Below are 13,930 nucleotides of genomic sequence, written 5' to 3'. Positions count from 1 at the left end.
TGGTACACGGAACACTCCACGTGGGTTGTGCATGCATTAACTACTTCCCTTGAAGAACATTGCCTAAGACAACATATGCCATTTGAATCCGACTTTAAAATTAGGATGAATCAGCGCTATGTTCTGAATGTAACATGCAAAATGCTGCAGGCTCAAATCCAACATTGAGCTAAAGATATTTTTGGAAGTGTAATGCTCCAGATATTGTTAAAGACTCACTTTTAATGTTACTTGGAATACTGAAATTAATTTTTGAAAGTTGCAGCGCATTTTTACATAGTCTTTTATGTGGTTGTTGTTTTGACTACTGCTAAATTTATAAATAAATAAAAATATATCGGGAAGTTGCTCTAACTCAGATACATTTTTCTATTTAAGTTTTAGCTGTGAAGTATACAGAAAAAATCCTTTAAAATTTATCTTTTGTACACGTCACTAGTGCACGACAAAACATCTGACAGGAAACCATTAAAGCTGAATTTTAAATAGCACTGAAGTATCTACTTTAAATGCCTTTGCCATTATATGATCACTGAAACCTGTCAACATCTTTTAGTGTTCACTAAAAACATTGCTAATTTAGGTCAAGATATTTTGAATTCAATAGACCAGTATGTTGCAGCTTCTATTTTTGTATGAAGAAAAAGCATTCTGATATGATCACTGAAAGTCTGTGTGTATCATGTCACTGTCGAGGGACATTTACCCTGGTCCTTCACTGAGAGAACAGCCCTCTAAGACAAAAATGTTCCTCCATCAATTTTACTACAACTAAACAAAAAGTCTATTCTTTCTAGATAGCAATCTAGAATTTTTGTGACAATAGGAAAGTTTTACTCCTTTAAATGCTTATTCTTTCTGTTTTATCCTTTCTCGTCTGTTATTTTCTGAGAAAAGATACAAGGTTGGTGTGATAAAAGATGTGATTAAAAAAAAAAAGGTTTCTTTGTAAGGAAACAAAATGTTTCCTTGACAACAGTGGAAGTCACATGGTAGTATCTCTCCTTTGAAGATGTTGTGCAAAATAAAAAAATTCTGGATCAAGGTTCTATTAAATTTACCTTCCTTTGTACTGTTAAGAAATGAAAGCAACTGTAACTGCTGGCATTCTCAGGGTCAATGTGAGTCTTTACTAATCTGTAACATCTTCTAAGCCCTTTGTTCCCCACAGAGAAGGCAAATAAACCGTAAATGGAAAAAGCTCCTCAGGGAAGCAAGCAAAAAGAATAGGAAAAAGTTAGGCAAGGGTATGGGTTCTGCCAATGGGTCTTCTGTGTATGACAAGCACATCCCACATCTCACAAATGAAGCTGCTGTAGCATTTGTTCACCCTATGGTAAAGAACACACTGAGAAATTTCCTCTCTTATTACTAAGAAAGTAATAAAAAAGAAGCTTATGAGGCTTTAGAGAATGCATGGTTTGAAACTTCTTGTTTATATTCAGAGAGTGGAAGTAATATTAAGACATCTTTAAAATATCAAATACTTAGGAAATACTTCTAAATTCTGAGCAAAGAGGAGTGTTCATTTACTTTGTGGATGTCTGCATAATTACATTTCTTAGCTGCACTAATACCAAACAAGGAAGGTCAGGCATTTACAAACCAGCGTTTTGGCACCACATAACACTCCAAAATTTCCCTTATATACACATTAATGCATTTCTGATTGCTAGAGACAACCAGTAGATTCATTTCCCTCACACTGAGAACTTGACTGTAAAGAAAACATTTCAAACTGGTTCCAGAGCTTTGTAGAAGCTTTCCAGTTTCTGTTACTTGTCTAAACTCCAAATCCTGTGTTTTTCCTCTGATTACAATATTGTGCTCACAAGCCAATGTTTTAAGCATATGAATTCATTTTACAGTTTTTAACTATTAACACTGAATGTGATATTACAAAAAAATTAAGCTAAGAATGGCACCATAAATAATGCAAGTGCCCTTAGTTTATAAGGTAACCCTTACTACCCTTTAAGGCATGAATAGCATTGGGCTTTTGAGAGGTAACGAAAAGTGGAAGGTATTCCTCATATCTAATTTCCTCAGAAACAGGCCTATTTTAACTTAATTTCACAAGAAAGGTTGTGCCAATTGTTACAAAATGACCCTTCTGAGCAGACTTTTCATGCTTTCTCCTCTCTTTATTATGACTCCAATGTCTTTAGTCAAACTAAATCTGGAGGAACCTCTTAAAAAACCCAAAACAATATTCTGGTAAATTTATCCTATATATTTCGTCTGAACACTGCAAACCAAAATATTTCTCTCTCATTTACTTTTTATTTGTTTTTTCACCTGCAATTTTTACAACTGAAAATGTAGAAAAAGGCTAAATTAATTACTAGGAAGGGCCCATAACCCCTAGCCATAGAACAAAATATGTCTCCTGAAATACTGTTGGATGCTGGAGAATATTGCAACAGCCAGGAATCAGAATAGCTTTGAATTCTGTGATAGTACAGAGAGAAACCCTCATTGGTGAATTTGACTGAAATAATTTCAGTAATTGAGGTAGTTCACAACATTCAAGAAAGTTAATATAAACACTAATTGAAATGTATATTTTTTGTTAATTGAAGCAAAGTGGGAAATTTCTATATAAAGCTTTTCAGTCAATTTCTACTATCTTTAAAAGTCATTATATTTGCACAATAAGCTAGTTTGGCATTGCAGTGTAGTCTGCTTCAATTGAACTTCCCATAGAAAATCTCCTTGTCTTTTGTTTACTGAATGACTTATTCCACTGAACAGCTAAATCCATTTTGAAATAGAAAAAGTGAAGTGCTGCTAGTAAAGTCACTCTAGCATTTATCAGAAACATTAGTATATTTTTATCAGTAGTATGAAAATACTGTGAAGATCATTATTTCTTTATAATGCAGACTGCATTGCATTATATTTCTCAATATTTATTACACAGCATTATAATATATTTTCTCCTTATCAAATTGAAATTTTGCACACAAGCAGTGCAACCTGAAAGATGAAGTTTCATTCAACGATAGATTTGCTGTGTATCTGATTAATCCTCCCCTTATAATTAAGTTGTCATAGCAATGCATTTTTAGTAGTACTGATTCATATGCCAGTAATATTCTGGAGACAGTGCTCTTGATAGTTTTTTAGTACTCAGTTATGCTAAATTATAAAGTTAGCAAATACAAAAGTACTGATCAACTTGCTCAAGCAGAAGAACATGTGATCAGACTTAAAACAGGCCAAAATATTATCTGGCATACATCACAGAAAGCAACACAAAATTTTGGGTGGCTCAGCTCAAGAAAGTAAAGGCAGATCCTACATCTGTTTTATTTTCTGATAAAAATGCTTAATGATTAAAAAAAATTACTCAGTGCTTTTAAAAAACAAGGTGATTACACCATACTGGGAAGAAAGAAAATGTAGTCCTTTTTTCTAAAGGTGTTGTTGCTTTCATATATTGGTGCCTCTGTGGTATACCAAGCAGCTGTGCAGAAAAAGTATTGATAATGGGAAATCACTTTACTTTTTTACATGTCTTCTTCTCTGTATTTTTAACAGATACATTAAATTACAAATATTTATAAGCTTTCAAAATAACAGGAAATCATCCTTCAAGGACTTGGACTGTATATATTGGCTGCTTCCATGGCAATTACAGCAAGTTGGATTCAATGACCCTTCCATTGAGTGGAAGGATGTGGGTCCCTTCCAACTCAGCTTATTCTGTAACTCTGTGATTTTGTGAAGTATCGGCATGCACAAGTCTGTGAGAGCAAAAGAAAATTGCCTGATATTTCATTCATTTTTAAAAATTCAGAATATGAATATTCATGTGCATTATTTTCTATCATGAGGTAAAATGTGAGTCAAAGTGAAATGAAGAAAAAATGGTGTTAGCTTATTTCTGTGGCTGAGAAAGACAAAGAAAAGAGAAAAAACCCCAAGAGATTATTTTCCTCACGACTCTAGAAAGCATAAGGTTTAAATTCTGCAGACTTTTTTGAGAAGATCATTGCATAGCACATATCCTCTAAAAGCTCCTTCAAAGGACTGATCAAGGGGAAAGTACATTGTGAATGCAATAACTGACCTAACTAATATAACTTAATGAAGATGTGTATTGATTTGGTTATGAGGAACTCTTACCCTCTGAATGTATAAATGCAAAATGGTAATTGTTCATTCTGAAGTTTCTGACCTTCCCTGAATGATGTGAGAAACATGCCTGCTTAAGTCAGACTAGAATCTTGCAAGCAAGTTTGGATGCGCAACTACCAAAAATTTAACATATACTACATTTGCCTGTTCCATATATATATGTAAGAGTCAAAAATTAAACCAACAAAAAGGAGGTCTGGACTGAAGCACAGTGAAAATCTAATAGTGACAAAGATGGAGTTACTAAGGGAACTGTAGGGTGATGGAATTAAAAAGGGACCAAATAGTTAAGCAGAATTTAGCTGAGGTTTTCCTGAGGATCAAAGCTAATGCTACACTTGGAGCATCTAGAAAAAATAGTGGAATAGGCAAGCTGTCACTGATATGCAAATTGAGACTTCCCAGAAAATAAATATAGTAAGAAATCTCTTGACAGATGCATTAATAAGTGCATATACACAGTATATGTCCCATTACCTTGTACCTTAATCGATAAATACATACATCACATTTTCCTTAATTGTTGCCAACTTTCTCTTCTAAGCTGTTGTTTCTTTGTTCTTCAAAAAGTGCATCTTTGAAATTAATAGAAATTACATGTTTAATGAAGGAATGAGCAGTCTAGTTGGACATTTGGGTTAGGGCCCATTACCAGAGAAGTGCAGAAGATGCTGAACATGGTGTGAAGCCCTCACAGAGGATTGGTACATAAGACAATAGCGAGGAATACCTGGCCATTGTCTACTCTCACTACAATGTAAACTGACAAGGCAGACTATCAAAAGCCCTTTGTGCTTGTTTTGTCTGGAATAGAGCCAATTTTCTTCACAATAGATAATATGGGGCTGTGTTCCACATTTGTGCTGAAAACAGTGTTTATAACAGGGATGTTTTATTTATTACTGAGCAGACAAGCTCTTCTGCCTCTCCCCCCACCCTATCAGTGAGTAGGCTGGGGTTACACAAGAAGCACTTTATGGGAGCACTGCTGGTACAGCTGACCCTAACTGACCCAAGGCATATTCAAGACCAAATGACGTCATGTTCAGCACAGAAAGCTGCAGAAATAAAAAGGAAGGGAGGATACTCAGTGATGACATTTGTTTTCCCAAGTCACAACTATGTGTGATGGAGCCCAGCTTTCCTGGAGATGGCTGCACACCTCCCTGGCAATGGGAAATAATGAATTAATTCCTTGTTTTGCTTAGCTGACACGTGTGGCTTTTGATTTATCTGTTAAAATGTCTTTATCTCAGCTCATGAGTCTTCTCACTTCTACCTTTCCAGTTCTCTTCCCCATCAGAGAAAGAGACACAGATCAGCTCTATCAGTCTTAGTTGCTGTCTGGAATTAAACCACAACAACCTTCTGTACAAAAGCCAGCCCATGGTTATGAAAATGTTATCACCAGGTTATGAGTGGGCTTTATCATTTGAATGCCTTGGAGAAAGGATGAATCACACTCTACATTGCTGTTGCTCATCAAGTAAATACAGTAGACCAGCCCCCCACTGTTTCTCACATTCATTTCCCGTCACATTCCGTGAATAATAAGGATGACCCTTTCCTCAGACAAGGGTTATAGCATCTTGCAAAGGTGTATGTTTGAGAAAAACAGCTTCTCTGCCCACTTCTCTCATGATGCAGAATAACTTCCATCCAACAGCAGATACAAACTGGTTCTAGATCTCATTGCTTGGTTCTTCCTTATGATTATTTATCAAATGCAAGACGTACAGGCACAGTAATGGTAAATAAATATTATATTTAATATTTTCCCTTTTCCTAGTTTAAAGTCCAAGACAGGTAGAGAGTCAGCCTACATGTGACCAAGAAGACAGAGTTTCTAAATACTTTAAGTTTGCGCATTAACTATTAAACAAGCCCTTTCCCACAACACTTAAATAAATGAAAAAAAAATTCTAAGCCAAAGCTTGTTTCAGATTTTGAAGCTGTAACACCAGTCATCACTTTCAATATCAACTGAGATGGGACAAAATGTGTGTTTAACTTCATTCAGCACTGAGATTTTTATAGAAAGGGAAATATGCCTTGGTTAATGTGGAAGGTGCTACTAGAAACAGTGAGCTGTTAGTTTAAAAAGAGCAAATCAGTGAGAAATGCTTTTTTCCTTGTCCTACAAAGTAGAATTATGTCGTTCATAAAAAGCATGAAAAGGAACTCTATAATACTATATTCATTTATTGGATAATTATGATTTTGACTCAGGGACCCTTCTACGTTTTGCCATCTGACTAACAAAAATGGCCAGGCTGACATCATACTTTTGTTGTTATTTGGCAAACCATCCTATTACCTATGCATTTTTAGGACAATGTAAGAGCCAACCTTGAATACTTCATTCTGTTGCACAGACTCTCTCTCATGAAGGTTTAAAAAAAGGACATTTTCAGATACCATAGATCTCAGTATTGCATTCATATTTACCATTAATACATAACAACAAAATAATGTCAAACAGCGAAATGGTGAATAGGAATGTAACAGCAAAGACAAAAGTGAAAGAGAAAGAAAAAGACTAGATATTTTAAACAGCTTTTTTGTTACTATAGCCCAAGGCTTCCTCCTGGTTCTTTTCAAGCTGCAATAAAAATTATATTAAATATTTAAAATGTGAAAAGGCAAGTTTACTTACTGTTTCCTGGATGCCAGCGCACTGCATTTAAATATGCATTGCAGTAATGGAAGAGAAATTCATGCTTAGACTGAGTAACTTTTCCTTGAAGTAAAGGTAGCAGATCATGTCCATCAATAATCCTGAGAAAGAAAGCATTTAAAAATCAGAAAAATAACTCAAACCTCACTTTCCTAGAAGATATGATAATTCTGCTCATCTGCTGCTTAAAAATACCCAAATCTGAATGGCCACCTCCAACTAGTCAATTCGGAGAAAAACCTTCAGGTGTTCTTCCCTTTGAGTTTTACATTACTTAAGGAAAAAATTTTACATTTTACCATGATGAATAGTTCCCTCAACTCATTTTTTTCACTTTTAGGAAAGTGAACAGACATAACTGAATAAATTGCTACAACACAGTCCTTCACATTCAAGTTTTTGGGACTAGTCTGGCCGAAGTAACCCTAAAACTAGAGAAAATATGTTGTTCTGTGCTAGCATCCCCAGAAGTAGTGGTAATATCTCTTTTCAGTATATTATGTATGCCAGAATTTAAGACAGAAGTGGTAATTTCAAATTTGAAAATTAACTGTTTAAATATGCATTTATCAGCTACACACACACACACACACACACACACACACACACACACACACACACACATATGTGCACATAAATATATATAAATTCTCTAAATGCTGGTGGACAATTTGATCATGCTTTGAAGGAGTCAGTCAATTTACATAAAATCTGAGTTATAAAATAAGCAAGACTTTTAGTTGTTTCCCTATATTAAACCTCTGAATTGCTGACATCAGCTGGCAGGGGAGAAATCATAGTCTGCATTTTTGACCTCGCATGAATTACAAATTCTTCAATAAGTACTATAAGAAATTACTTTTTGCTGATATAAAGATCAGCAAATAATTCTTTCTCAAGGATTTTGAGCAACATCCCATAAATTTTTTTTGAAACTTATAAAAAGTTTTAAAAGGTCTATGGTGATTTTCATTATCTTTCCATACATGATCATTTCATTATCATTACATAAAATATTTTTCACGTTAGTGTAACAAGACAGGTACTAAGTTCACTTTTTTAAGTCGCATGTGATTATTGAATTCTTGTCAGCAACTGTCTGTATGCAACAAAGCCATTCAGAGTAGCACTTTTCTCAAAGGATTGGCAGGAAAACTTCCTGGAATTTTGAAAGCTTGTCTTGTCTGATAACTGCCACCTGGGTGAATCCCTGTCTGTGGGGGTCTGTTAAAACAGAGTCTTTCCCACTTTCAGTTTTTCATGTTCTCTTGCCTGAGTAACAGGCTCTTGTCTTGCAAGTTTGCTCATTAAAAGATGCATGTCTATTGAACACTTTCTGTTCTAGATCCTGTTGATGGGGGAAAAGGCATCTCCAGAAAAATGTCTCCAGTATTCCAGCATTGCTACAGCTGCTGGATTCAGAGGAATATATGAGACTTTTCTTTCCAATTACTAATTTCTCTTCTTTAACTAGGAGCACCTCTTCCATTCCTTTTCAACCTGCTTTCTCACAGTGACAGAATACTAATTATATTATCTTCTCTTACTTCTCAGGAAGAATTCAGTGGAGCTATAAGAACCCAGCTGCTGGAACAAAAATACTTCAAGCTATTCTATGACCTAAGATGAAGCACTACTTATGGCAACAGTGTAACACAGAAGAATCAGAGTGGAGCAACCTACAAGTGGAAGTTACACAACTGTATTTGAATTTCTATAAAGGGGATCAAAGAAACTAAGTACATCAGTACTTAGTATTCACTCAAGCAATATGAAACAAAATGCAAAAGATCTGCCACATAAAGAACAATCAGAACTTCTGATGTTCGACAGAATTACTGCTTGTAATCTGCATCTCTCAGGACCAACCTGACTAATTTTTCATGTCTTAGACTTGTCCTGCCCTGCCATTTCCTTCAAACACTCAATGAATAATCATTAGCAGAATGACTCTGCTCACCAGTGGGCTTCCCCATGTGGATTCCTGATGCTTTGTGCTCAAAAGCTGTGAGTTATCAATGTGTTCAAAGCATACACATATCAACAGGTTTCTCCAGTTACTGGATTTGGATAGCAACAGCATTTAGGTAGAGGCACCTTGCCACTGAGACTGTGTATCTCACAAACAAGATATAGTCTGGGGATGTCTCAGTGTTAGGAAAGCATCTTATGAATTGTGGAAGTCCAGTGGCTTTTCTTATCAGGATGCAAAACCCTGTATGGGATTATTTTGACTAACTTGCTACAGAGAAAAAAAAGACCAAACAAAATAAAAAACCCCAAACAAAACTGTGAGAAAAGTCTAGCTGGCATTTATATGTGTTTTGTGATATTAAGCAGGTCAAGGCTAAGCTCATTAAGTTTAAAGTAATTTACACTTAAAGTTTCTTTTATCACCAAATTCATTCATGCAGAACAGAACCTTTCTTGATACATTCATTTTTGCTTTTAGTAAGTAATTCCAAGTTTGATTTGACTGTACATTGATCTGATGGTATTCTGTTATCTTTCTGGTGCTTGGTGCTTGTTCTGTGAGTTAAGCTGTATTTACATACAACATTTCTGTAAAATATTATCAGTCTGTCAATATGAAAAAAGACAACATAATATTCCAAGCATAAAACTTAGTTTCTTTTTTACATTCTCACCTCTATCTTAATAGATATCACCAGGACAAATAAAACACTCATGACACTTTCTCTGAAACAGAGATGACTACAGAGCATACCTGTCAGAGGGTAACTGTGCATCTGCAAGTTTAACTATGGTAGGAAATATATCCATGTTACTTGTTGGCTCTTCAATATAGGCACCAGCCTGTACCACTCCAGGCCAACGGAGAAGACCTGGCACACGAATACCTCCTTCCCAGTTCGTTGATTTTCCACCTGAAAAATTTAGTTTTGTTTGCTGAGAAATCAATTTATTTTTTGATAAAGCCACCCCATATGATTCAGTTTTCAAATATTAAACATTCTGTCTAGATAGAATCTTTCAATTAGGCAAATTTGTCCTATTCTTAATTTTCTAACTTCTGTAGTACTTTCTCACTGTAAATTTAATAATACGTATTAGACAGAGCTTATAAAATGCAGTAAATTGCACCAAAAAAAAGTAGTTGTAGAAGATCAAAAAAGCACTTCACTGGAGTCTTCACACAGGAATTGGCCTAGATAGTGTGGCCCATAGATATGTGAACCTATAACCAAAAAAGAGAAATTAAAAAAAAAAAAGAGCTATACTTAGATGTTTATTAAAAATGGTGCTTAATGGCTTTATATAGAAGAAAGTACTAACTTAAGTATGTTACTGAATTCTCCAATTCATTGCGTTAGAAAGAAATTCACTTCAGTGATGATAACTGTCAGGATACTGTGAAGAACTTTTTATGTTCTAAACCAAAACAATTACATCAAATGCACTATCAACAGATTGCATTCAACAGTGACTTGCAGTCATTTACTGTTTCTGCAAGATCCATCACTGCTGAGTCCTCCCAACACCTTTTGCAGAAGGGCAGTGGGTTTATTCTCTGACAGCATGTTCACCATTACTGAATAAATATTTGACATGGCTCTGTATGAAGAGGCATCACAAATGCTATTACCAATGTCCTGCACAGTTTTGACTATGCAGAACACTTCAGGGTGAGCTTTGAAATTAATATCACTTGAAAAAGAAACGTCTGTTAAACAGATGGGTTTTGGATATGGTTAAACATGGTCAGGGCCATTTGGAAATAAATTGAGATTCTTTTATACAATTAAAATGTCTGGAAAAGCAGAAATGTATAGGTTAGACTTCTGCCATTAAATGAACCAAACAGCAATTCATGGTCAAGGCAAAACTACTACAGGACTATTTTTTTCCTTTACCTCCCTTTTTCAAGTTAAAAAAAAAAAATTACAATACAGTATTTCAAAAGCTCTGTTTCCTCAGCATCTTAAACACCCAAAACACCTCATAGATGTCAATACCTTTGGTATTGACCCCAGGCCTTGTTATACATGCTGTCTATTTTAATGACTTCTTGATGATCTTTTCCATTTCAGCAAAGGGGGTTTACAATCGACCTGATTTTCTAAAGGATTTTCACTGTTTGTAAAGGTAAGTAGTAACTTCAAGACAGACAACACTTTTTTTGTATAAATTTACCTTTTTCTTTTCTTGTAACTGAAGGACCATTAGCTCATGATTCTTTGTTTTGTCTGATTTTTGCTTAATTTTTTCATGGGCTTTATCAGAACTCATATTTAATAGTCAGGGACACATCTAGTCTGACATCAGAAAAGTTAGACTTTTTACTATTCAGCCTTATGTCAAGCAACAATATTTGCTTAAAGATTTTTTTGAAAATGGTGTCAAGATCAGAACTCTACTGGATTGTCTGTCTTCTAGAACACATAAAAGTTTACTGTCGCTGAGTTAAATGTAATTCCATTCTCACGATGAAGTGTGTGGCTACCTACTCAAGAATGAGATGTATGTCCTATTTTCATTTACATTTGAGTAAAATATTATTTTCAATACACAGCTCTGAAGAAAATGCAGATTTAAGTTTATAAAGTGTTATTTGGTGAGATGTAGAACACCCGTCACCAGCAGAAAGTGCTCACCCAAAAGTATGCTGATCAGTTGTTAATGTTGTTGGGTGAAATCATAATCAGTGTTAATAAGCTGTGTCCATCTTCTGTAGAAAAGATGTCTCTACCCCTGTACAACAGCCATTAAGTTTTTCAAAGTTTGGTGGGCATTAGGTGTTACACAGCAGGAAAGATTAATAAACTGACTGAGCTATGGTGCACAGAAAACCCTACTGAGTGGGAATTGGTTAATCCAAATAAAAATACAAGCATAAGGCCAAAAAATTACAGTTATCCTCAAAGGAACATACTTTTAGTGAACAGATACACCAGGGAGGTGATTTAGTTCATGAGCCAGATCCTAATTCTGTGTATACGTGACAGCAGCTTTATGACTGAAGGTGACCAATAGACAGACAACACTATGAGTGGATCTATACCTTAGGTAGCTTTAGCTATGATGTTCCTTTTATTTCTGTATGCCTGTCTGAACCAAGTAAGAGACTAGATGGATGTTTAAATAAAGTCTTGTTATACTGTTAACTCCTGTATAATCTGAAGACAGAGAAATTTCAAAGTGGTAAATCTGATTCTCACACATGTTGCAATTCTTAAAACCTAGATATTGGGTCACTTTCACAGCTCTTAGGTTCACAGTACAATTTTCTTGAATCAGCAGAAAAGGACAGAAAAATTGCACATTACCCAAGTACAAAGGAACACTACACAAACTCTGATGCCCTGCTGTAAGGCAGAAAAAGCAAAATGGATTCCATAGCAGGGCTTTCTCCTTACTTACATCTATGAAGAAGTGACTGCTGTTTTCCTTTCAAAAGGCTAATTGGAGCATATTTTTATTTATGTCTCTGGAGACTGGGAATAGCAGGGAATCAGGACAGGAATTACAGGTCATTGCAGAAGACTGTCTTCTATTATCTCTGCTTACATGGTGTTCATTTTTATTAGAATTGTGCTTAGTGACTGCAGGTGCTTAATGCCATTACAAGATTACAAATCCCTGGACATTTATCATCTTTAAAACTCTAGCTGTTAAACTTTAAGATATCTGCATTCTTTTTCCCTTAAAAAAAATAAAAAAAATCAAGGTTTTACTACTTAGACTTGAAATATGTAGGAAACATATAAATGGCTAATAAAATTAAATTTTAAATAATCTGGAAAATATCATTATTTTTAAACAAAATCTCTTGTTATTTAAGGACATGGCTCATTAGTTTTGTGTTTTGCTCAGACTTGACAACATTGAAACAGAGAAAAGATTGAAATCTACTAGCCTGTATGCCTTGCAAAATCTAGACCAACCTACCTTTTTGTTATTTTTGTTCTCTTAAAGTCTTTTAAAAATGTTTTTAAAACAGCACAAAACACACGAGGCTGTATGTTCCTGCTTAGCCATCTACGTTTTCTGAGTAGTTGTGCCTTTCAATGTTATATTGAACAATAGCCTACATTCACCTTTCCTGAAAAATCTGCAGAAGCAGGCATAATACAGACATAACTCTCTGTAGTCATCCACAACATGATGTCAAATTTCCATTTTCACCTCATTTCAAATCTTAGCTAAAAGAATATATCTTTTTTTTCCCCCTTCTTGTTTAAATTGACTGCTATTACCTAACTCTGGCAGTACAGCTTTGTAGGGGAACTTTGCAGTAAATCACTATTAACATTATGAGTGAAGAATGATGAAAACTATTTGAAACAACTTTCTTAAATCACCTGGATTATAACCATACTACACTTTCCTCCTTTTAAAAACAAAGCTTCCAAACTCAATTTATTCTCTTGAATGATAGATACACACAACATTAATTATTCTACCCATCTATACTGGACTTAATGCCACAAATATCAACAATCAAGACTGGTTACTGTTGCTTACTTTACAAAATGTTGAAAAAAAAATTATTTTCAATGACAAGTTTAATCTTACTGATTTTTAACTTGTTTCATGTACTGTCTTTGTTAATTTTATTTATGTTAATCTGAGCTATTCTTGTACAGCTGAATGAAATAGACATGGCTTATTTTGATGTTTTTCATCTAACATTTCCTCCAATCAAACAAAATGATCTCTGAGGATAATTTTTATTTCAGTCAAAGTTACAAGATGGGTTGGTTATTTAAAAAATGTGGATCACTTCAGAGAGACTATAAAAATACAGTACATTTGAAAAAAAAGTCAACTACTGCTTTCTTTCAAGTGAAAACTAAACTCCAACAAATATCACTAGATTTGCCATAGCATGATTCTGGGGTCAAAGTAGTGGTCAGCTTGATTTCTCTGTGGCTTACAGAAAGGAAAAGATTTACTAACAGCTCCAAAAAACCCTGCTGAACTAACTTATCATTGCAGTATATAAACTTCTTTTACAGTAATACATTAAAAAAAATTAGTTATTCATTTCTTGTTTTGGTCTCACAGATCTGTAGTAGAGTTAAAAAAAAAATCAGGGCCTAAGTCCTTATAAGATATTAGTTATTATTTTCTATGGATATTAACAAA

The 13,930-nt window shown here is 34.7% G+C and overlaps 1 protein-coding gene across 1 annotated transcript in view; it reads right to left on the bottom strand.

Annotated features, from left to right (window-relative positions):
* STS (steroid sulfatase) overlaps window positions 1-13,930 on the bottom strand; it is a 106,436-nt gene that overhangs the window by 20,828 nt on the left and 71,678 nt on the right. Inside the window, exons 9-10 of the mRNA XM_041472348.1 lie at window positions 9,549-9,708; window positions 6,800-6,921 (exon numbers count right to left, since the gene is read on the bottom strand). Of these exons, the coding sequence (XP_041328282.1) occupies window positions 6,800-6,921; window positions 9,549-9,708 (282 nt within the window). The remainder of the gene's footprint in view (window positions 1-6,799; window positions 6,922-9,548; window positions 9,709-13,930) is intronic.

Source organism: Pyrgilauda ruficollis, unplaced genomic scaffold, assembly GCF_017590135.1.
Source record: "Pyrgilauda ruficollis isolate IOZ18807 unplaced genomic scaffold, ASM1759013v1 scaffold29, whole genome shotgun sequence".
Lineage (NCBI taxonomy): Eukaryota > Metazoa > Chordata > Aves > Passeriformes > Passeridae > Pyrgilauda > Pyrgilauda ruficollis.
Note: the sequence above shows the minus strand (reverse complement) of the source record. Positions and strands in the feature narration are given on the sequence as shown.